Source organism: Echiichthys vipera (assembly GCF_963691815.1).
Source record: "Echiichthys vipera genome assembly, chromosome: 11".
Lineage (NCBI taxonomy): Eukaryota > Metazoa > Chordata > Actinopteri > Perciformes > Trachinidae > Echiichthys > Echiichthys vipera.
Window position 1 is genome coordinate 4,114,037 of NC_139836.1, and position 25,410 is coordinate 4,139,446.

A 25,410-nucleotide genomic window follows, 5' to 3' on the forward strand; every position below is an offset into this window, starting at 1 on the left:
TTTAATAAATTAATGTCATAATGAATCTGTAAGATAAGCTGTAAACTCTCAGCTGTCATGCCCGGTTAATCCCACCAGATGTCGCTTTTTACATCATATTCAAGGTAAAAAAGTAAAGTGCACTGAAATACACTTTATTTCAGTTTTATTAAGTATGTTTGAAATGACTTGACTATTTTTAAACACCATTAAGGTGCATTTAAACCTACTAAAGTACAAAACAATAAGTAGTGTAGTTTGTTTGTGGTTGTTTTTGCATCCATTTTTGGTCATTTTTGTAGTTGTTTGCAACGTTTTATTGCTCTTTGTAGTAATATTGTCTCTCTTTGTAGTCTTTGTACACATATTTTTGATCATTTCGCTTGTCTTTGCAGTCATTTTGTGGACATTTGGCGTCTTCTTGTGATTGTTTTGGATTTATTTGAAGTAATTTTGCATGTCTTTGTAACTTTGAGTCCCTTTTTGTGTCATTAAGCATCTTCTTGTGATTGTTTTGCATCAAGTTTTAGTTGTTTTGCTTCTGTTTGTGGTCATATAGTGTGTCTTTGTGGTCACTTCACATCTCAGTGGTCATTTTTGCAGTCGTTTTTTGTATTAGCTTCTGTGTCAGTACTCTACTGTTGGAAACACAATGACTTCATACAACCACACTTAAAACAATCTTAACTATCGTTTTAATGTGTTAACAATCTCCTCATCTGCGGTCAAGTACAGCAGTTTTTGTTTAATTGTATTTGATTTCACAGTGAAGAAGGAACAAAGTGCTGCAGGTTGATTTTAATCTTGTTTTTATTTCACTTCAGTTTTGTAAAAGAAGAAATCAGCTCTGAAGCTCAGTTAATATCAGAAAGTGTGTGTGTGTGTGTGTGTGTGTGTGTGTGTGTGTGTGTGTGTGTGTGTGTGTGTGTGTGTGTGTGTGTGTGTGTGTGTGTGTGTGTGTGTGTGTGTGTGTGTGTGTGTGTGTGTGTGTGTGTGTGTGTGTGTGTGTGTGTGTGTGTGTGTGTGTGTGTGTGTGTGTGTGTGTGTGTGTTTTACAGGGTTATTCATTAGTTAAAGTGTGTGTCAGTAAAGCAACATGCATTCAAAAGGCTTCAGATATTTGTCTGTTGGGGGGGCGGGGCTAGCCTGGTGATTGACATGAGGAGGGGTGATGTCATCCCACACCGACTATTCAGCTGAGAGTATGGTCACATTGGACCTGATAGTGTTAAAGCTGACATCAGTGTGTTTGTGTGTGTGTACGATGAGTGGAGTTATGACGTGAGGGAAGATGATGATGATGATGATGATGATGAGGGTTTCTTTTGGTTATGAGGTTAAGTTACACACAGTAGATGAGGATTAATGTTTGAGGAAGGGTCAGAGGTCAGAGGGTTGAGTCACAGCCAAAATTGTAAAGGTTCCTCTTCTCTCGTTGCTCATTGGACCGAAAGGAACAGGAAGTGACTGCAGGTCGGGGAGGGCGAGATTCTGAGAGGGACAGAAAACAGAATAAAAGGAATTTTATTCACAGAAACTATTCTAGTTAAACTCGTCTTGTTGGTTTAACTCAAAGTTAAACTTAAGTCTAACTTCTTATCTTTGTAACCAAATATGGTTTTAATGTCCTGATTCATCTTTGTGTGAACCAGAGTGGTCAAAAGGACGCTAACACGCTGAATTAGCCGTGTGCTAACCCCTGATCTCCTCTCCGTAAACACTGGAGCTGCTGGTCGTCCACATTAACATCAATGCTGTCAAACATCCAGGACCAAACTTCAGTCCTTCACAATAAAAGCCCATGCTTTAACAGCTCCAAAATAAACCGTAAAGTCGTCTTAATTTACATTTTTAATGTAAACCACCACCTGAGCCGCTCAGGCTTAGCGTCGCCCAAACGTTCTGACTGCTTTCTCTCATCAACGTCACTTATTTTACTAATCTGACACGGAAATGCTAATGTTCAAATATGAAACTTCACTTGTAGATTCTTAGAAGTGTGTACATTAATTCTACTTCCACTTCAGTGCAGATCACCCAGTAATTCAAGTCATTTACTCTGATTAAATGACACAGACGGGCATTTTTTACTAGTGGTGCCATCAGAGAATGAATATTGTTGTTGTGACGTCACGGTGAGTTGTTGTATATTTATATCTTCAGGTCCAGTCTAGCACCTATACGTCTGAAACATTATGCCCGTCTCAGAAAAAAAATGACCGTATTTTCCGCACTATAAGGGGCACCACATTATAAGGCGCACCTTCAATGAATGTCTTATTTTGAAACTTTTTTCATATATAAGGGGCACCGCGTTATGAGGCGCATAGAACAGACGCTACAGTGGAGGCTGGGGTTACGTTCTGCATCCATTAGATGGAGCTGCACTAAAGGGAATGTCAACAAAACAGTCAGGGGAGGTCATGTTGTTGCTTCCTCCACTTCGGCACCATTGATTGGTTCATGTTAAACTCTCTGGCTGCTGCTCTATTCCCGTGTTCTGCTGCGTGACTAATGGCCTTGAGTGTAAACTCTGCGTCGTAAGCGTGTCTCTTAACAGGAGCCATTTTGGGCTCTTTACACAAACACACACATGGAAATGAAAAGGCACGCTTCACGCAGTCGTATATCTCAACATGCACCGCGCGTTACTTCTTCTACGGGGGAAAATAGAGTCGGCGGCTGCTCACCGTAGTTGGAGACCTGTTGTGGCTCAATATTGGTCCATATATAAGGAGCACCGCATTATAAGGCGCACTGTCGGCTTTTGAGACATTTGAAGGTTTTTAGGTGCAAGTTATAGTGCGGAAAATACAGTAGATAAAACTTCTAAATACTAAACACCAAATGTGGATTAATGCGCCGCTGAAAGTAGTTCCCAACAAATGCACCTATTTTTTCATCCTGTTTGGGTTCAAAATGTTTTCTCACCTACTGTGCAGCCTGTTCGGTCTGTTCGCCCCCGGCTTCTGTTTTTGGGAGGTCGCCCTGCAGGAGGTGAAGGACCAGAGGTCACCAAACTCTCACCAAACTGTCACCAAACTTCACCTCTGGACATTTAGACACAAAGCTACAACTCTCACGCAGCACAGGTGCAACTAATAACATCAATAAAAGCTGAACTTCATGTGTGTTTGTCTCTTAAGATTTAAATAATAAACTGAAGATTTAACACAACTTCCTTTTTAAAACACTTTTTCTCTTCTTAAACACAAACTTTCTTTTTAAACTGGAACGTTTTTTTCACTGGGAATGGAAACTTTTATTAAAATAAATGTTTTCCAGAGCATTAACTTTGAGTTCAGTGATTCATGTTATCTGAATAAAGTGGAAATTATGATTAAAATGCTTATAAACACATTTTAATTTGACACTTTACTGGTGCCTTACCTCCAACAACCGCTTCTAAAACACCAGAATCATTTGCTGAACTTAAAAACACTTTATGAAAACACTTTTAATGAAAAAAACTAAATCTGCATTTAAAAAAAGTAAAAATTAACGTTTTTTGATAAGCTATTTTTAATGTAACAAAACGGACTAGTTGAATTTAACTTAAAACAAATACAAAAATACTTTCATTAAAAAAAATTAAACTAAATACTAAAAAACCTAAAATAACCACTTTTAAAATATACAATGATACAATTAAATATACATGATTTTTTTCTTACATTTTAATTTGTATCTTGAGATTAAATCATTTAAAAATTCCACACTGCTCTCATGTGTTTTTGGTACATAGCAACGAAAGTAATGTGCAATAATTCCAGCATTTTCCACCAGTTGATGAGAGTACGTTGAACAATCTTTTACGTATTTACACCGTGTACTTTGGGAGACATGTAACTTTGTGTCTGTACAGAGAAATCTTTCATTTGAGATGAAGCCAAAGAAGAGCTGAAGCTGAAAGAAACATCCATGTTAGTCTTTTCTATGTTAGAGCTGATTTTTCATGTTTGCACCAAATCCAGGAAACATTTCTACACTCACTGACTCATGACGCTTCCATGCACAAAATATTCTGTATTTACCACTTATTATGAAAAAGACAATATTAAGCTGTTTACATGGCTAATGAAAACCATGTTCCAATAATATTCCCGTTTTCATGCAGTTTACATAGTTGGATTCATTCAAAGTTTTCTGATGGTTTTGAAACTTGTTGGACCATGGGAACATCCTCTTCTTTCCTTCAACCACCTTCTTGAAAAGGTCGGTGTTGTGATGTTTGCACCAGTGGCGTGCACCGACTCTTTGAAGTGTAGGGGCGAAAAAGGAAAAAAGAGGGATCATGTAGCACGTCCTAGCCACTGAAGTGGGCAATTTAGCACAACACACTGAATGCGTTTTGGTTCCTAGAGGGCACTTTCGCACACGTTTTGGCTCCTAGAGGATGCTTTAGCATATGTTTTGGCTCCTAGAGGGCACTTTAGCACACATTTTGGCTCCTAGAGGACGCTTTGGCATATGTTTTGGCTCCTAGAGGGCACTTTAGCACACATTTTGGCTCCTAGAGGACACTTTAGCATATGTTTTGGCTCCTAGAGGACACCTTAGCACACGTTGTGGTCCTAGAGGACACTTAAGCACACATTTTGGCTCCTAGAGGGGACTTTAGCACACGTTTTGGCCCCTAGAGGGGACTTTAGCACACATTTTGGCTCCTAGATAGAACTTTAGCACACATTTTGGCTCCTAGAGAGAACTTTAGCACACATTTGGCTCCTAGAGAGAACTTTAGCACACGTTTTGGCTCCTAGAGGGAACTTTAGCACACATTTTGGCTTCCATGGGGCACTTTATCTAACGTCTTTCAACAATTAGGTGAGGGGGCTTTGTAGGTTCAGAAAAACCTGTTGCTAGCCAAGTCTGTCATAGTTTTTAAGTTAAACATGGTTTTCACACACAGAGAGTAAAAAACTTAAAAGTAGGTTAGTTTCTAGCGTACAATCACACAGGTAACTGTAACCAGGCAAGAGGCAGTGTCTTGGAAATATGAATATCAATAACTTTTGCTCTTTCTCGGGTGCAGTAAAGTGTCATCAGCATAGCGACGAACACCAAGTGGGTTTTAGCAGCTCTAATGTCATACCATGCATTAATTCTCCTTCATGCTGTGTTAGTTTTATCCATCTGAGTGGAAACCATTACCAGATATTGATATTAGCATGTTGTTCCATTTTCCTTCAGTAATAATTTTCAGTTAAGCAGCATGCAATTAAACTCGACATTTCTTGCATATGTTTCAAATTAAAAGCCTTCCAGCAGATTGAATGGCATGATTTAATTTTAAACATCGGCAGGAAGTTTACTGACAATGATTTACATGATTTAATCTTAATTAAGTACATGATTCTGTTGTACTGATGGAATTATAGCTAATTATTCCTGTGGAAAATTAACATTGTACTGGGTTTAACCTGTGAGACATTATTATAGTTTTAACAGCTTTATATTGGCTATTATTTGAGACTTTGGGACCCAAATCGGAAGTTCAAATTCACGGTTTTTGTTTTTTTTGTCAAGAGAAAACAGATAAAAGGTCTCTGCTATTATTGCTACCGCTACAACTCTCCCCAGCAGAACCAGTTAACAGAACCAGTACAGAACCAGTACCACCACTATCGTTGTTGATGACACACACACTTTTAAAGAACACATAATTCAAGTGTTTCCTGTAATGAGACAATACTCCAGTTGTTTATGAAGCTGCAAGTCCTGGAAGACATTTAAAAGTTAGTAATCAGCCAACGAGCATCATGCCATGCAATCAGTCCCGTCCCCCCCCCCCCCCCCCCGACCAATCAGGCACCTCCTCAGCCACTGGTCCCGCCTCCTCCTGTTTTCAGCAAATCCCCAGAAAATTTGTGTAGAGAAAAAGTAAAAGTTAAGACAAATTATAATAATTAGCATAGAATATTTAATATTATGAAGTGAAAATATGTTAATTTGAGACTTTATTGTTTATATTTCCTGCAACAACCAGCTATAATATACAAGAACAATATTCTAAACTTTTCTAAATTGAAATAAGCAAAATCTTTACTCTAAAGAAATGAAAGAGAAAACTAAGAGAGAGAGCCACTACTTTAACGTATAATGTCACATTAACAGATCATTTTGATTTACAAAAAACATTAACTTGTGTCTAATTTCCACAACATAATGTGGTTCTGGGTCATCCCTCACCGTGCTAACGAATCCGCTCGCCAACGCTGCATTCTCCACCCCCTCCACCGCTGCCTGGGCGACCTCGTTGGCTCCGGCAACCGCAGTGTCGGCAACAACGTTGGCCTGGTCAGTCGACTTCTGCGAGACTGAACAGGAAACAGGAAGAAGGCGTATATGGCTTTGTTTTGTTTTTATTGTTGTTTTATTATTGAGTATTTCCTTCATTAATGATTATTTTAACAGAGATAAAAACAGCATAATTCATTCATTCAAATATCTTATTCACATTTAAATAGAAATGAATCAAACTTTCCTCAGATGCTGTTCAATGTGGCTCTTAATATCGACTTATTGTGTAACATCTAAGAGGACTTTATCATGTAATATCACTACATTCACTGGTGTTAGTCCCAATGATACCCTGTAACTAACATCTGAAGTATCCCATGTGAGAAAAACTTCTATAAAGTGATTATAAACCAACTGTAACTTAACCCCAGGACTTTTATGCCCTGAGTTTAGTCTCCCAGTGCATCCCTCAAAGATATTTGTCAACCAAACGCTTGAGGTTATAAATAGCGTCAGGGACATGGAAAGGAATGTCGGACGGGCTCCGGAAAAGTGCAATACATCCCCTCTGTAAAGGTGACACATGTCACTTGCTTTTTTTTTTTGTCTGGGTGCTAATTAGTGTGTGACCGTTGGTTTACCCGTGTTAACGCCGGTCACCACTCCCTCCATCGTCTTGTTTCCTGGAAAAGAGGAAAAAAACATAGTGAAAGCTTTGAATGTTGATTTTTGCCTTTTTTCATTTTCTATTCCTAATTATTTATAACATTAAGAATATTTGAGGGTTAGTAAGACTTGTCCCTGTCTTCAGATATGCTCCTGTTTTCAATTCTTCATGTTTTCATTATAATTCAGTGTAATGTAACAACAACAGCAATGGTAGCAACTGCAACGACAACAACATCAACAGCAGCAATTGCCAAAAACAACAGCAATAACAACAACTGCAGTAATAACGATGGCAACAACGGCAGTAAAAGATACAAAATGACAAAAAACAGCAACAAAGAAAAAAGCAATGAAGGCAACAATGGCAATTATAACAGCAACATTGGGGAAAGGCAGACAACATTAACGGCAACAATAACAACAACAGCTATGGCTACGAGGGCAATGGCAGCAATAACAGCAACAATGACGACAACAACAATGGGAACAACAACGGCAGAAACAACGTAATTAACAGCAAAAATAACAAAAACAGCATTGGCAAAAAGGGTAAAAAAACAATGGCAACAACAAAAACTGCGGCAACAACATCGACCACAATAAGCGCAACAGCAAAAAAAGAAAAAACCCCAACAGCAATGATGGCGTCAACAACAACAGTGGCAATAGAATCAACAACAACAACAACAACAATGGCAACAGCAGCAACGACAGCAAACATGGCGTTATCATGAGACATTGTAGTTCAGGTGGTTAAATCCTCCTCAGTGTTTGTAGCCATTATCAGAATACCAGCAGCCTTATGGCCTGAAAGTGATCAAAATCAGAAGTAAAATAAAAAAAAATATATATATATATTTTATTGTAAAAACAAAAGAAAGCCGATCTGGGTCATACGTGAAGTAACCTGGTCCACTTTTACCTTTAATGTTTCAATGAACAAACAGCTGTTTGCAGCAGTTCAGTCTGACCTGGTTTCCTCTGAGCTCAGCTGCTCTCTTGAATTATTAATCCGTGTCACCCAGTTTAATACGACCAGCAGCTTGATTCTTACTTTATTTCCTCCCAACCTGTGATTTTTCTTCACAAGTGAATACACGTGTTAAGTCAGGAGGAGCGTTATTTCTCATCCTGCCATCATGGAAACAGCTGATCATATTTCAGTCTTAGCAGAATCATCAGTCTGGACTCCGTGGGAGGATTTATTTTGACGCCCCCTCGATTACAAATCTCCCTCTAGAGTCTAAGGAGGGTTTTACATCAGGGACCCAAACCCGATCTGAGTACGCTTGACCTCAAAGTCCAGTTCATTTGATTAGTATGAACACTGTGTACTGTACCCGGGCACCGCGGGTCATATCCCAGACCTACTAACATTTTTCTAATCCTAACTGCTTTCTACACTGTAGCAACTACATAAACACGTCGCAGAGAGGATGAAGCAAGTGTTCCTAAAACACAACATTACTAATTTACAAATCATACATGTGAAACTACACTAAGCGCCTCATAGTTCTCCATTTTTTCAGGCTCTGATTGGGACAAATGTAGCAAACAATACCCTGTGGGTGTTTTGGATCAGTATCTGTGGACTTCAGCCCTCTGTTGGATTCTTGTTGTTCGGTCCAGATTCAGGGAGTGATGGATTTCCCAGTGGGCGTCCTGCTGGTCAGACATGTGACGGGTCGGACTGAACAGACTCTTTGTCTCAGTGAATTCACAGAGACACAGTAACTGTTTCCAAACAGGCAGCCGACCACTGAAGCTCATGTGTCTCATGTGCTGCACATTCAGTCAGTTACAGGAAGGCAGCTCATGGTATAACCAGATATGATGCATATTTAATGAACCTGCAGGTTTTATCTCATCTAATGGATTGTTTTCCCTTTCCTGCTAAGTAGGAATGTATATCAGTGCAATTATGATGAATTAGAATGTTTTAATCTTTGGAAAACTCGCAGTGATCATCCGAAGATGCGGCTGAAATGTCTCAAAAGGCTGCAGAATTTACCCTTTAGATTTAGGTAATAACATGATCTTTCCTCTGACATACTAGTGATACACCTCTAATACCAGATAAAAAAAAGCCTCATCCAAAATCTCATTGACAGTAGGTTGTGTGGCTTGCTTCATAAGATTAAATAGGATTTGCCTAGTTCACATGTGCAGAGTGTCACACACGTTTGTGCAATCAGGGCAACTTACATGACCTACAACTAATCAGGGTAACGAAACAAGATCCAGAACCATTCGAGGCAACGAAACATGACCTATGACCAATCAGGGAAACTAAACTTGACCTTCAACCAATCAGGCAACAGAACTTGATCTTCAACCAATCAGGCAACAAAACTTGGTCTTCAACCAATCAGGGCAACGAAACATGACCTACACCCAATCAGGGCAACTTAACTTGACCTTCAACCAATCCCAGCAACAAAAGGTGACCTACAACCCTATGAGCTGGCTGGTTAGAATTCTGTCTGAATGGGAGAGGGGCCAGGCATATCTGGCAGTGCCAACAAAAAAAAACAAAAAAACTGCAGCTTTGTCTGTTTTCCAGGCTACACAATCTGGGTTCATATCACAGAAATCCTACTTGGCAATTAAGCAAAAATGCTGTTTAGTCAGACAACGACATTTCTTCACCCAATTCCCAAATGATGCAACGATGATCTTTAACCGAAACCCAAGTTTTGTGTCAGAGTTGCTACTTTGCTCTGGTCTGACTCAGTGGGTCAGACCTCCTACAGCATGTTTAATCCTGGGGTCCTACGGGAGGTTCCCCATCTCGATATACACTAAATATGACACATTAAGGAGATCTTTCAAAGGGTTTATGTTCTCAGCACTGTACGTTTCCCTCAGCAGACATGATTATCGCCTACAGCCTGCTGATACTATATTTGCAGGAAAGACCATTTTCCTTATGTGAAATTTACAAAAATGTAATGGAAAGTACACAGAAAATATAAGATCTCTGTCAGGAAAATATGCTGAATATTATCAGTAGAATATGCAAAAATAATCAGAAAAATTCAAAACAGTATCAGTGAGGTTTCTTAAAATATCTGGAAAATATCGAAACATTATAAAAAATATCGGAAAATATGAGGGAAAGTACCGGGAAAAATATTAGTAGATACTCGGAAAACATCAGTAAAATTTGAAAAGAAAATCCAAAGAAATATCCAAAATAATATTAAAAAAACGATCAGGGAAATACCATGAAAAATATTGGTAAAATATCTGAAGAAAATCCAAAATAGTATCAGGGGGAATAATTAAAATATCTGAAATAGGTCAAGGAAATATCCAATATAAAACCAGTAAACCATAGAAAAAGAATATCAGGAAAAGAACCCAAAAAATATCAGAAACATTTCTTGAAACTATCCAAAATGGGGGCATTTGAACATACGTTAGTGGTTTAAAGTAAAGAACAACTTATTTTTTTGTCGAAACACACGATTGACAGCTCTCTCCTCCACTCAGGCGACTTTCTCCCCCTGACTGGACTGAAGACCTGCTGAGATGTTTCTCCCCCCTTCCCTCTCATCAATCAGCAGGTGAGAGCAAAACACAACAACGAGCACCACCGGGGAGGTTTGACATCACTTCCTGTGGCCCTCTGTGTGTGTTTTGTCATGTCAACAGAGAATAAACATACAAACACAGTTACAGCTCAGGTGAGGTTTGTTTCTCCTGTCCTGAAGCTTCAGTAACCAGCCTGGTTTCAGAAAATGAGCCATTTGTTAAATCAGTTTAGGGCAGCGACAACTTTCCCAGGAGAGCGCTGTTCCCGCGTGAAACCGGAAGTTAACGTTGACTCATCTACGTTAACAAATGTCCTTATTACAATCCAAACCACGTTTCACCTAAACTTAACCAAATAGTTTTGTTTGCCTGTTGTTTTGACGTTAACCAAGTGTTTAAAATTGCAACTGCAGTGAAGCGACATCATAGTTTGAAACGTTGACGTTTCAGGCTTTTTATACATTTCATGAAATCATGTTGCAGTCACTCCCTCCTACAGCTCTGCTGCAAACACACACCAGCATCTTCAAACGTAATGCACCGTGTCACGATGATTTACACTTTGAATATTTAAAGAGCCAGCCTTCTGTCCTCCACCTATTACCCCCTCCATCCCTCCCTTCATCCCTCCCTTCATCCATCCACCCCCAGCTTGTTGTCATTTCATCCATCCCTCCTTCATTTTCCTCCCAAATTCCAATTTGGTGTGAAAATTAACTTTATTTTGTCCTTTTCTGTCACTTATCACCCTCTTCATCTCTCGCCTGTGTCCTTTCTTCCCCCATTCCTGCAAATGGACTTCAACATCTTAAAATTTAATGCACAATGAATTCCACTTTTATCTCTCTTTCATTTGATTTTAATATTTTATTCTATCCCTCCCTCTGTCCATCTCGGTTTATTCTTGAATTTCACTCATCTTCCACCCATCCCTCCTTTACTTTCCACAGAAAAACTCAAATTTCAATTAATTTAATGTGCAATTTCACGTTAAATTGAACTAATTTCTCTCATTAATTCCTTCTTTCTTTCTCAGTATCCACCCTTTAATCTCTCCATCTTTCCCTCCGTCCATTCTTCCCTCGTTCCTGCTCCAAATAGACCTCCATCTTTAAATTGAATCCATGTCACAATTAATTACAGGCGTCTATCTATATATATACCGTATATGCTTCTGTATTTTAATACATAGCTTTTTCTCCTCCACCTATCCCTTCCTTCATCCCTCCATCTCTCACAGTTTGTTCTCAAATTTCATTCGTCCTCCAACCAGAAAAAACCACACTACGGAAATTTTAATGCGATTATCTGGTGTTAAAATGTGCTTTTTTTTATTTCTGCATCCCTTCTTCTTCTTTACTTCTCTTCATCCGTTTGCTCCTCCCTCTTTTCTGTCTTCTTAAGCAGACTTCCATGTCTTCAAATTTAATGCACTCCACCTTTCCCTCCACCCCTTCATCCAAATTCATGTCAAATTTAACTTTTTACCTGCTAATTTCTCTTTTTATTCCTCCCTCACTGTCCATCCCTTCATCTCGCTGTCATCCCTTCTTCCCTTTTCCTTCCTCATGTCTTTTTTTTTTTATCCCAGCTTTTACTTTTTCATCCATCCAAAATGTACACTTAGTACTTTCCATCCATCCATCCATCCATCCATGCATGCATCCCCCCTCTCACCGACGTAGAGGACCCCCTCCTTGGTCCTGGTGGCGGCCTCACCCACGCCGGCCTTCGTCTTCTCGGCGGCAGCCACCACTCCGTCCTTGGCCATGGAGAATCCCTTCTTAAGAGCGTCCATGATCTTCTTTCTTCTTTTTTTCAGTAGTTTTCTCTTCTGTCTCTCTTTCTTCTTCTTCTCCTTCTGCTCCGTCTGGCTCGGTCGTCTCTTCTCGTTTGTCAGCGATTGGTTCTTCCTGCTAATGGGTAGAGAGAGAGAGAGAGGGGGAAGGGGTGGAGAGAGGGCATGTGAGAGAGGGAGGGAAGGAGGGAGGGATGGTGACAGTGAAAGAGAGAGAGAGTGATGTATGGAAGCAACATGGGACTCTTGTTGTGCAGTAGAGGGAGAGAGAGGAAAGTGTTGGAGAGGAAGAAAGAGAGGAAAAGAAAAGAGTGGATGAGAGCGTAGAGGTGGAAGAAGAGAGAGAGAGAGAGATGAGGAAGCAAATTCTGTAAAATTGGACTTCATCCAAACAGTGTTTGTCCGGCATTAGCTGCACTCTACTTTATGCATTACTGAGATGTAAAATGTCTGTAAAATATCACAAAACATTAAACAAAAGATGGAAAATATATATAATTATATTGGTAGAATGGATAGAAAATATCACAAAATAATATTAATAGAATATTTGAAAAATATATCAAAACAGAAGCTGAAAAATATCACCAAAAATTAAAAATAATATTAGTATAATTTTTTTTTAAATATCACCAAAGAGATACAAAATAATATTAGTAGAATGCATGGAAAATATATCGAAACAGGTGAAAAATATCACCAAAATATTTAAAATAATAGTAGAAAAGATTTTGAAAAATCACCAGAAATACAAAATAATATAAGTAGAATATATGGAAAGTGTAACAAAATATCCAATATGTTTTTAAAACAGATGGAAAATATCATAAACAATATCCAAAATAATATCAGTTGATATACTCCAAATTCCAGTAAAATATTTTTAATAAGCATATAAAGTATTTCACTTAAGCATTTCTTATTTGTCCTTTTTTATTCTATACTGGAGTTTGATAAAAAATAATATGAATATTCTAAGCTGTCGTGAGAGTGATGATATCAGTAGATAAACACAATGTAAAATCCATAATTCATGACTTTGTTCACACACACGTCTAACTAGATTAGCTCTGTTAGCTGGAAGAAGCAGACACACACACACACACACGTTTAACTAGATAAGCTCTGTTAGCTGGAAGAAGCAGACACACACACACACACACGCGGGGATGATTTTTGCACCATTAAAGGCTGAAAATGAATCTGTGCTCCAGAGGATGTTTGATGGATGAAGCTTTGAACTAAAAATAGATGTCGGTGAAGATAGCTCTGTATTTCTTTCCTCCCTCCATTACGGACGAAACAGACGAAGAAACTGGAGGGTGACTTCCTGTAATCTGTTCGGAGAGAGCAGCTGTAACGGCTCCGTCTCATGTCGAACTGATTATCGGATCAGATTATTTGCTGCATCCTGACCTGTACAGTTAAATTACATGTCGTTTATATTTAAACTGGGACGTATTTTTGTAGGCCGACCCGGAAGTTAGCTCGACAAAAAGACACTGTGATTTTTGCTTTGGATTCTTGGAGAATTGCGGAAAATATTCTCTGTGGAAACAAAAGTTTATAACACTTAACGTTATTATAACACGCAGTTCTCTGAGTGTCCACTAGGGGCAGGTTTCATAACAGAGCAGTTTCTCATTGACCCCCATGTTAAACAGGCCATTTACACAGCATCATTAAACCTGTTTAAGGACAAAAGAACATTCTAGTCTGTACGTTTAGGTCATATCTCCATGGCAACACTGAGGGGGGTGAATTTTTTTAAAACAATATCCCTCCCCCCCAACGTCACATACATGCCCTTTTTTGGTCAGAGGAAATGAGGAGGAGTCAAAGTCTGACAAGATGGAGACTCCCGTAGGCGAGGACGCTTGGATCAAGTTGAGAGAACGGACCTCGAGACGCTACGTCCATTTTTTATACAGTCTATAGTGAGAAGTAGGCTAATTTTCTCAATGACTTCTGTACAATCACGCTTCTTTTTGGAGCCGGTGGAGTCTCTTCCTGCTGGACATTGGAAGCTTTATTATTAAGTCCGCGGATAAAACTGAGGTATTTGACGTGCTGGAAATTCTGCTCATGAGGAGAAATTCTGGAAGTCAATGAGACATTTGATGGTTATACAATTTCAGTTCTGGACTTTTACACTGTTGCACTTTGATCTGAATATTCCATCAGCATTTATTAATTATCGTACGTTTTGATTGTATTATCACGCTAACACCGCCTAGCATGCTAAAATGAAGACATCATCATCTTCCCCCTCTTTCCTAACAGGAACCTGAGTATGACTCAGCACAACACACACGCACGCACGCACACACACACACACACACACACCACTCTCCCAGACACACCCGTGGCTCCCTCACCCCTCTTTCTCTGATTAGCTAACGGCGGCGCCGGTCTATTTTTAGAGCCCATTTCATCTTATTTTTTTCCCCCAGGGTGGGGGCGCGATCAGCAGCAACATCATGGGCTGCTGTGGGTTACCACGGCGATGAGAGCTGGCCGCCTCAAACAGGGTTGATCAATACTGACCATCGGCCTGTGCACTCTCACAAACACACACATGCATGCACGCACGCACGCATATTGATGGTGAGGAAATGTTATCAAGAGCAAAGTCTGCACTCTGGAAATAAACTACGTAACGAAAATAAGCAGTAACAGCCGTCCAATAAGAGAAGAGTATGCAAACGCCAACTCAGCTAAAAACCTCTGATGGAGGTCGACCTGTTAGAGTCGGGTGGAGTTGATTTGTTGCTGGGTTCGCAGAAACATTCATGTCACTGCTGTCATGGAAAAAAAATGATTACAGAGGCAGGCATGTGGAGAACACACACACACACACACACACACACACACACACACACACACACACACACACACACACACACACACACACACACACACACACACACACACACACACACACACACACACACACACACACACACACACCACCCTCGTTTAAACACTGCAACAATCAATTAGCAGGCAGGTGCTGGATTCCTCACACATGTGATTGGGAGCGAGTTGATCCTTGGAGAACTGGACGCTCGAAACCCTTCAGATCAGTGAGTCCACCGTCTGAGACGACCGTTCGTCCAGCACCTGCAGCAAACCTTTACGTTTTATCAACTTACAACACGACTTACTAGCTGGATAGGCTCATTCAGTAATCCATCAACGACACCAACAAACCGGCTATCTGTGAACCTCTGAGGCACAGAAGGTCAAAATAATTGGATCGGTGATAAAACACAAATTTCTCTTGAAACATAGTAAATCAGCTGTTGTGGTGAAAAGGCTCGTTGTGTTTGTATCACTGTGTTAAAGCTGTTTCTCCACTGTATTATCATCTGTTTCATCTGAATTAAAGACTCCATTGTCTGCTTACAGACAAACAATGGTTGTATAATGGCAGCTCAAACACACACGCACACACACACACACACACACACACACACACACACACACACACACACACACGCACACAGTCTGAATAAGGAGCTACATTTTTTTTATGAATTAAGTTCTAAGAAGCTGTGAAATGTCTCTAAATGTAGTGAGAAAGTGGCGCCTGTGAGTGCTTTGGGACAGGGAAGGGGCTCCCAGCAGCCCCCTCTGCTCAGTGAGGACACTAACTGCAGAGTGAAGGGGCTCCCAGCAGCACCCTCTGCTCAGTGAGGACACTAACTGCAGAGTGAAGGGGCTCCCAGCAGCACCCACCACTGCTCAGTGAGGACACCAACTGCAGAGTGAAGGGGCTCCCAGCAGCACCCTCTGCTCAGTGAGGACACTAACTGCAGAGTGAAGGGTTTTCCCAGCAGCACCCTCTGCTCAGTGAGGACACTAACTGCAGAGTGAAGGGCCTCCCAGCAGCACCCTCTGCTCAGTGAGGACACTTACTGCAGAGTGAAGGGGCTCCCAGCAGCACCCTCTGCTCAGTGAGGACACTAACTGCAGAGTGATCGGTGCATCAGAGTCCAGAACAGCACCAAAGTCTCCACTAAGACCAGAACCAGGGACACGTTTGTCTCTAGGATGGAGGAGTATTTGGAGAGAAACTCTCCGGTGTTTGGATTCTCCACAGCGTCTCCCCGTCTCTTCTTCTCCTTTGTTGGTGTGTTTCTGTGGCAGTTACAGCGCCACCTCCAGGCCTGGCATGTGAACTACAGCGCATGGAGTCGGTTTACCTGGTTTCATGTGGACACAGAGATTTATGAGCAGAGGCCGAGTGGACGGAAAACTTTTTAAGAACGACGGAGGAAAAAAAGGTTGTTTTCGATCGCGTGGACGAACCCTTATTCATGATTTACAGAAACCCAACAATTCCTCCATGAGCAACTGCAAGTTGCAACAACAACATCAATATCTATAAATCTGTATATTTATATACATATACATTAGGTATACAGTTATGCAGAAATCTTGTGCACAGTGTCAACGATAACCGTCTTTTTAGCCGGCATGTTGAACAGACTCAATCATTCTGTCTATGATGCCCTTTCAGACATGTTTTACAACTTAAACATATAGTCTGTTGGGAGCAATTATGTGTTTTTAAAGTATAATTTCCAAATGTAAATTTATAAAAAGGCATCTACGCCTTAAAAAAACGGAATTTATGAATATGCAAATGTTGTTAATATCTAAATTGTTCATACCTGACACGAGATGCTTCCTAGTTTATTGCAACACTGGCGACTTCAACTTGCTCACACTTATTGGTGTTGTACAATATTGGACCAGGATTGACTTTGAACTAGTTGTTCATTCATTCATCTTCAACCACGAGGCGGGGTCCACCCTAGACAGGACGCCAGTCTATCACAGGACACATAGAGACGAACAGAGACAGACAAACATTCACACCTACGGGCAATTTTAGAGTCATCAATTAATCTTCACGTCTTTGGACTGGGAGGAAACCGGAGAACCCGGAGAAGATGCGCGCAGACACGGGAACTCATGCAAACGCCACACAGGCGGGATTCAAACAAGGAACCCTATTGTTGTGGGGCGACAGTGTTGACCACCACACCACCGTGAACAGTTGTAATGTCACAAATCATGCTGAGAACTCAGATTATCAAGAGCACAGAGAAACTTTCTACTCTCAGATTCTTGGGTTAAACTCTGCAGAGTGAAGCTCAAACATCCAACTGTAGGAACAGGAAGAAAAACCTAATTTTTAAGTGGAGGGGGACTTTAAAATGTTCATATAGTCTAAATGTAATTTTTTATCACCCCACTGGATATATTCCAAACTTTTATTCCATTTATTCTAATGATCCAAAACAACAATAAGAGTCAAAGTGCTTGAATTAAACTTCTGAAAAGGTGCTGGTTCTCAGACTCTGCTTGATTTGAACACAGTTGCGTTACACGTTGCTGCCGTCTGCTGGTCAGGTCCTGAACAAACCGTTTTCAAATGTTTGTTTTTCAAGCACTTTTTTGTTTAATTCATTACTTTATATTATTGTTATTAAGTTTATTTCTCTGTTAAATCATCAAACATGTCGTCCTTATGTTTTTCTTGCCTTTTTAACATTTGCCTTCGTGTGAGTGAGACAAACAGGTTCCTTTGACCGCCAATGGCTGATGTTTTATTCAACCTTAAACTAGAAAAAATGTAATTTGCTAATATAAGCCTGTGCATTTCAATAAAGCTTTGAGCTCCTTTACGATATTTTCAGGAGACAAATATTTAATATGTCATGTGTGATGATGACCCAAATGCAGGCACGGAACTCTGGAGACGGTATTAACAAATTTAATAAAACTTATTTACAAAAGGTGAATTAACACAAAGGAAAAACACAAAGAGAACTGATACAAACTCACATGATGAATGGGCACAAGAGGAACAGGTACACAGGGCGACATCAGGGTATGTTGAGGGTTTGATCCGGCACAGATTGAGGCTCAGTACCGGCTTAATATACAGAGTGGCAGGTGATCAATGCTAACAAGAATCACCTGCCAGTAAAACAAACTCAAAACCAGAGAAACGAAAGAAAGCACATACAGAAAAACACAGAGGGATAAAAAAAACTAAAAAGGAGAGAGAGACTGTCCAGAACCAATCACAACATAATAACTACTATGAATTAATGTTTTCTTCCATTGAATGTTTTCTTTTTGATTTTATTTATTCACTAATAATCAATTTTTCTATTGTTTTCTTTTTAATTTGAGACTGTTGTCCTCTTTTATGTCATACTTTGTATTTATGTACATTATTCTGTACTTTCACTGATGTATCCTGAGACTTGACTCTGTAAGTTGTCTAAGAAACAAAAGAAAGAAACAAGTTCATTTATTATATATTTATTATATATATATAATTACAGACAGTGTGATTAGATTTCATCCACAAGGGCTGTAATAATGATGCTCTAAATCCTCATCATCAAAACACTTAAAATAAAAGACATTTAATAAAGATAAACAAATAAAAAACACAGTCCTGGAAAGACATACTGTACATTAGTCATAACAGACAAACTACTGAATCAAAAAGTTTAATTTTCTTTGTCATCTGTAAAACTTTGTTTTTCATGTTTATCCCTTAAAAAAAAGCTGAGAACTTTAAATATAACTCATAAGAAAAGATGCTTTTCCTGTGTTTAACATACAAAATAAAGGTTTAGGAATAAGACGGAGGGGCAGCTCCAATGAGCTCTGAATCAAAAAAACATCTGCTTTGCTTCTGCGATGAAAGGACAATAATGACACTCTTTCACTGCTTACCTGAAACCGACTGTCGACCTGTTGTTATCGTTATTACTGAAACGCTGATATCGTTGTGTTGAATTCTGCGAAAACAAGGATTGTGTACGATCCCTTTCATCAAGACTATGTACATCACCAAGTCTGCAAGAGGACTAAACCTCAAAAACATGGTAGACAAAATTCGAAAATGCGAACTGTGTCTTCGTATGTTTAAATAAATGATGTGGGGCAGAAACAGCAGCGTGTAAATGAGCAGCACCACCACCAACATTCCCACAATTCGACGCTTTTCGTCAGAAGGGACGGAGATAGAAGCAGACAGGGTTTTGAGGGTCGCACCCAGGAAGAATATGAGCAACGGGAAAGGAAGGAGGAAAGTGACGTTCTGGAAGATTTTTGTAAAGTAATAATTATAGAAATATACAGTGAAGAACTGGAGGGTGGCAGTGAGGACCCAGACCAGGACACAGACCACCACAGAGGTCTTGATGTTTCGTCTGAAGCGGTACCACATCGGGTGAACGATGAGCAAATACCTGTAAAACAAGGTAGACGCAGCTTCACAATACTACAGTAACACAAGGGTCGGACACAGCTGAACACATCCTGGATAGACGGATACCTTTCCAGGGCGATGCACACCATGAAGACAACGCTCGTTTTCACACTACAGTTGTAAATCAAGAAGAAGATTTTATTCATTTCCTTATCCTCAAGTTCTGCCACCTTCTGTATCAGGCAGCAGAACTGGACGATGTCTGAAATGAGAAGGTTGATGACGTAGATCGGAGCCACGTGATCATTTCGCACCTGCAGGAAAACATTGGGGAAAGTAAAGAAATTAGTTGGAAACAAAACGGCAGCAATATTCTTCATTTCCACTTTATTTTCCATAAATACTGCCTGGAACAGTGTGACTCCATATGCATAATTCTTTAGTGTGCCGCTCACGCACAGCTCGTTGTTTATTAGTCATGAAAACGTATTCTTCTGCCCCGTTCAAACAACTATTTCGTAACAACTAATTTCTAACCCGTTTTAACCGTTTCTTGCTTTTCCTCCACTTTGTTGTTTGTACGAGCAAGCTGTTCTTCTCTATGACTCTATTTTAATGAAGTTAAACATTAACTTTTAATGAAGTTAATGTTAATGTAATTCATTCATTCATCTTCAACCTCTTGTCCCTGTCGGGGTTGCGAGGGGCTGGAGCCGATCCCAGCTGACATCGGGCGTGAGGCGGGGTCCACCCTGGACAGGACGCCAGTCTATCACAGGACACATAGAGACGAACAGAGACAGACAACCATTCACACCTACGGGTGATTTAGAGTCATCAAGGAACCGAACACGTGCACGTCTTTGGACTGTGGGAGGAAACCGAAGAACCCGGAGAGAACCCACGCAGACACGGGGACAACATCCAAACTCCACAAAGAAGGACCCCAGCCGGGATTTGAACCAGGGACTCTCTTGTTGTGAGGCGACAGTGCTAACCACCACTTTTGCATTCAGCGACGCATCTAAAAAGCGCCCCGCCCCTAATGCCCAGTGACGAAAATCCTCACAGCCAATCATCTGCTCTTTGGTGTCATCATGACTCCGTGACAAATGTCTTTAGAGTTTTTTCCTGCATCTTTCTCTGAGGCTGAAGGAGACAGACACTCGTAAATAGAAACGGGGATCGTTTTGTAAACATGGCCCAGACGCGGCGTAGGAGAAGGAGAGCTGATAGTGTATCTGAGTTCCCTGATCTGTGCAACACAAGTTTACGGTCGAATCCAGACATTAGATCCACACCCTCTTCTTCTAACTAGCAGGGAAAAGGAAATGCATTCTTCTGAGCAGGCTTGCTCTGCTCCGAGTTATGAACACCTCGTGGAAATCCAAAATGAACTGAGGGCACAGACTATAATACAATTAGTCTGATGATCGGGCTACGGTGGCTGCATTTACAACTGTAGAATCACACAAACTATTATTAGTGGATGTAATAAATCATTTTAAATCAGTAATGTAATAAGCAGGATAATGTGTAGAGCCGGTTATTATTGAAACGAAAACCTCCTGATCAATGTGAAGGAGTTTCATTCACAATAGTATTATTACTTTTATATGATATTATTATATTAATGATTGGGGTCGTTGTTGACATGACGTACAGAAAATACACAAATCTCAGTCATCATGTTCATACCAGAGAAAGAAGAGAATAGATGGCCATGAGGGTCAAAGGAAGGCCGAGACAAATGATTATCCAGGTCCCCACGTACAGTGCATCTCTCAACTTAGAAATGGGGACGTTGATGGTGTTGTTGTTGTTGTAATCATAATAGTCATAATAGTCATAATGGCCAAAATAGTCATTATAGGGATCATAGGGATAATAGTCATAGTTGTGATAATACTCATAAAAGCTGTGGTTCTGTGAAGTGTTGTTGTAGAAATCTTCCATTCTTCAGAGAGAAACCTGCAGTTTAAGAGAGAAAGGGAGCAGGTTGTTTAACATGGACCCACAGTGAACCTGTAGTAAACCAGTCCCTGTGTGTCAGACGCGGCTGTTTTAGTCACAGCCAAACGCGCCAGGATTTCAACTGTAAACCCGCGCTCCAGGATCACAGCTGGGCATACGCTGAACGATTGGAGCCCCAAGTTTGAGCTGCACACCTCGTTTAGGAGTCAGACCGAATTTAGTCTTCACAGGGCGTCGTTTCCCGCGTCGAGTACAGCGAGGAGCAAGGAGTGATCATGGCATGAGGTGAAAACATAAACACCACAGTGCAAAATACTCCGTGGTAGTTCATGCTACAGTAGGTTTCTCCAGGATCATCAATAATCATATCTGAAGTCCTTCGCATATCTCTCATCATTTCCATCAAAACTCCAAACATCAACACAAAAAATAGACAACAATAATAATAATGATAACTTGTTCGCTCTCTGAATTTATTCAATTTAAAAAACTCATGTATCATATGTCTGCATGTTGTATCTTTTTAGCTATTTTCTTTCTTTAACAGCATTGAGTCTAAAGCTGTCGGTCTGTTACAGATATGAGTGCTAATCATCTCTCTCTCTATATATAAACCAAAGCAAAGTCTCTCCATTTACCTTTGAAATGTGCAGGACTCCACCTGGATGAGTCCCCTGCACCAGTTTGGATGTTTTGTCCTCTGCATCCAAACCGTCCCCGGTAAAAACATCAGCTGGGGTGATGATCATTCACACCTCCTCTCCTGAGGAAGAGAAACTCAGCCATGAATTTGCATTTGTAATACGAATTTCGTGTTAAGTAGCGTGCACTGAAGGTTTGACCGCGCCTACTGCGGATTCATATCATAGTGTGGCGATCTTGATGCCAAGAATAAGAGCCCCCAATAATGAGTCCCTGTCCACAAATGAGCACCGACTTCATTTGTTCCAAAACTTAAACTCACACTGAATCATGGTTCCTCTCCATTTCCTTTCTTCTTCTTTCCTTACATAATTTCTTCTTATTCAAAATACTGTTTTGCATCATCATCAGTTATTTAAACTATACTTGTTAGTTACAATCAGATATTTGAGTCTCACACACGTCAGATTTGAATTTAAGGGAAATGAAGGAACATGCAGGCAGCAGGTTCCAATTATGTAAATGAAAACAGTTGTTTACTGGAACATCATAACGAGCAGTTTTCATAAACACAAATAACTTCTATGGTTACCAAAGACTGTTAAACACAAAAACACTCACGTTATAGTTCATGAACAGCCTCGGGGGTGCAATCTTTAATCCGTCCACCAGATGTCCCCATACCTCACTCTGTCATCCACCTGCTCACCTGCTCCTCATCCCCCTGAACCCGTACCTGAACCTGAACCTGAACCTGAACCCGTACCTGAACCTGAACCTGAACCCGTACCCGATACTGAACCTGAACCCGATACTGACCCTGAGCCCGAACCTGAACCTGTCAGCCTCTGATGTTTACCTGCTTTGTTCCTGCTCACCTGTTCCTCATCCCCCTGAACCTGAATCTGAACCCGAACCAAAACCCAAACCTGAACCTGAACCTGTTGGCCTGTGATGTTTACCTGCTTTGTTCCTGCTCACCTGTTCACCCCCTAAACCCGTACCTGATCCAAAAAATGTACCTGAACCTAAACCCGAACCCGAACCCGAACCTGAACCTGTCAGCCTGTGATGTTTACTTGCTCTGTTCCTGCTCACCTGTTCGGACCATGAAGACAGATTTATCTGAACTGTTCCTGTCAGCCTGGAAGATCTTTTCTCTTGTTACCTGCCCGACAAACACAGAGTTAACAAACACAGAGTTAACAAACACAGAATTCAAAATATTACTGAAACAATATCAGCATCAAAATACAGTTAAACAACCAAAAGTCAAGATAGAATAATAAATATATTATTGTGTCATAACAAATGATGCATTAATGTGTTCATCACTTTAATGTTGCTTAAAGATAAAGGTGGAGCTCGTTTAAATAACTTTAATTGCTTTTAGCTCCTTTATTTATACTCCTATTTCTGTCTTTGTGCTGTTGAAACACCTGAATTTCATCTGGAATCAATAAAGGTTGTATAATGGTTTATTATATTTATTTTACTAATGTGAATCTGTAAAGTAAATGTAGTGCAGTAAAAAGTACAATATTATAAGTAGGCTGTAGCAGAAAATGGAAATATTAAAATATAAGTAACGTACAAGTACCTGAAAAATGTACATTTTGTTTACACTAACTTGTAATTAACTTTCTGGCTAATTCGATACGTTTGATAAACATGAATATTAACTAAAGATCATATAAAATCATAAATTCTTCAGATTTCAGATTTATTTATTTACAAAACAGCAACAGGACCAGTGCATATTAACAAACATTGACATGTAAATATGCACGATTATAGCCAGTAGCTTATGTGTATTTTTAGTACCTTTGGCAGGTTGATGTTAAATAAACAAGGTAAACACATCACAACACAATTAATCAATAAGATAACAATAAAAAAAGAAAACTAACAATAAAAGAGCACGATAAACAGAGATAAACAATGCTGCTTATGACGCACTAGAAATCGTGTGTGTGTGTGTGTGTGTGTGGGGGGGGGGGGTTGGCATACGAGTTGATTACTAAGTGCCAAAGTATCTTTCTACACTTTCTCTTTCTCTGCTGCACATTTCAAACCCCACCCCCACTCCCACACAGCTCTGAAACAATCCTCGGAAATGACCCCCACCCACCATCCAACCATCCAACCATCCGACCCCCCCGCCCCCCTCTCCCGGTGGAAAAGTCCCCGGCTCTCTCCGGCTGGACAGGAACCCCTCCGGCTCTCCCTCCTCTACTTCAATTTACTTTAACTCACTTGAATCTGCTTCAATAGTGCACCAGCTATTAAGCCTCTCAGCAAATTGCACACCATTCATTCACTGCGCACGTGTCACACCCCAAAGCTCAGATGTTTTTTTGTTTTGTTTTGGAGACTCATCCTCCTGTCAAAGGCCTTGGTTATGTGGCCCATAGAGCAGGCAAACCACACACTTCAGCTGATTCTCGTTAGCGCTCCGGCTAAGCGGTTTCTGGACTTTTAAAAAGTTATTGAACCGAATGTATCATATTCTATTATAATTATATTAACATAAGTAGTTTCGGGGGGTTGTGACAGTTGAAAAAAAATGTATCATCGGATATATAGTTGTTTCTTTGCAACCGCACAAGTGTTTTTTTGGGCGCAGATGGCGCTCACTTTATTTCCAGCGCCATCTGCTGTCGCCCACCAGCAGAGCAGTTCCAGTTCCATCATGTCATACCCCAAAGATCATACGCCTGAAACATTACTGTAGAAATTACATCCAAAACAAAGAAGGGAGTGGGCTGATGTAGTATAAAAGCGCCACAATCTGTGTAGGTTCCCAAAGGTAGGTTATGGTCACCTACCAATCTTCACAACGGTACACAGAACTTCCTATTTCATCAGGTATCATATGAATTGTTGTGCCTCACTTTTTGTTAGCTATCATATCTCTTGATGACAATATGTTGAGTATTTTAACCCAAACCACAATATTTTCCTGAAACCGATCGACATAAACCTAGCCAAGTAATGTTGGTTTTATTTTAGTTCACAACAAAACTCAAAGAGCGTTCAAAAGTGACACTAAGGGGTCCTAACCATTGATTATGGATTAATAACGTTCGAAACTAGTGATGAAAACTGAAATTACATGGAATAAATATTCAAACAGCTTACCAAAATTAAACCAAGTCTTAACCCCCAAACAGCCCTTTCAAGAATGTCCTCACTGCAGGAATGAAACTCTTAACTGGTCCTCACAACGCTACAAGTACAGCACACACACACACACACACACACACACACACACACACACGCGCACACACAAAGGAAGGAGGTAATTTCTCCTGCAGCTCGG

The 25,410-nt window shown here is 40.2% G+C and overlaps 2 protein-coding genes across 3 annotated transcripts; both read right to left on the reverse strand.

Moving 5' to 3' along the window:
• Positions 1-781: 781 nt before the first annotated feature.
• sncga (synuclein, gamma a) lies at positions 782-12,349 on the reverse strand. Of its 2 annotated transcripts, XM_083922871.1 has the most exons (6): positions 12,106-12,347; positions 6,864-6,905; positions 6,172-6,299; positions 5,795-5,821; positions 2,911-2,967; positions 782-1,470 (listed from the first exon to the last, which is right to left on the reverse strand). In XM_083922871.1, exons 1-5 carry the CDS (start codon positions 12,224-12,226, stop codon positions 2,911-2,913), a joined length of 375 nt encoding a protein of 124 aa, XP_083778997.1. In that variant the 5' UTR covers positions 12,227-12,347; the 3' UTR covers positions 782-1,470. The 2 variants fall into 2 exon arrangements, with proteins under 2 accessions (XP_083778997.1, XP_083778998.1); XM_083922872.1 differs by lacking the exon at positions 5,795-5,821 and having other exon boundaries at positions 12,106-12,349.
• Positions 12,350-15,248: 2,899 nt separating this feature from the next.
• LOC310953928 (G-protein coupled receptor 4-like) lies at positions 15,249-21,428 on the reverse strand (the record flags this gene model as incomplete). The annotated part of the gene is made up of 4 exons (XM_083923193.1): positions 15,249-15,349; positions 19,172-19,512; positions 19,599-19,786; positions 21,171-21,428. The coding sequence occupies 4 exons, from the start codon at positions 21,426-21,428 to the stop codon at positions 15,249-15,251; spliced, it is 888 nt and encodes a 295-aa protein (XP_083779319.1).
• Positions 21,429-25,410: the final 3,982 nt, after the last annotated feature.

What these genes read in the sequence shown, in the direction of transcription:
- sncga (XM_083922871.1), bottom strand. Translation starts at nt 12,226, where the DNA reads ATGGACGCTCTTAAGAAGGGATTCTCCATGGCCAAGGACGGAGTGGTG. An exon ending in GGAGGGGGTCCTCTACGTCG is followed by an intron (nt 6,906 to 12,105) that starts GTGAGAGGGGGG and finishes CCTCTTTTCCAG; the next exon opens with GAAACAAGACGATGGAGGGA. An exon ending in CGAGCGGATTCGTTAGCACG is followed by an intron (nt 5,822 to 6,171) that starts GTGAGGGATGAC and finishes TGCTGAAAACAG; the next exon opens with GAGGAGGCGGGACCAGTGGC.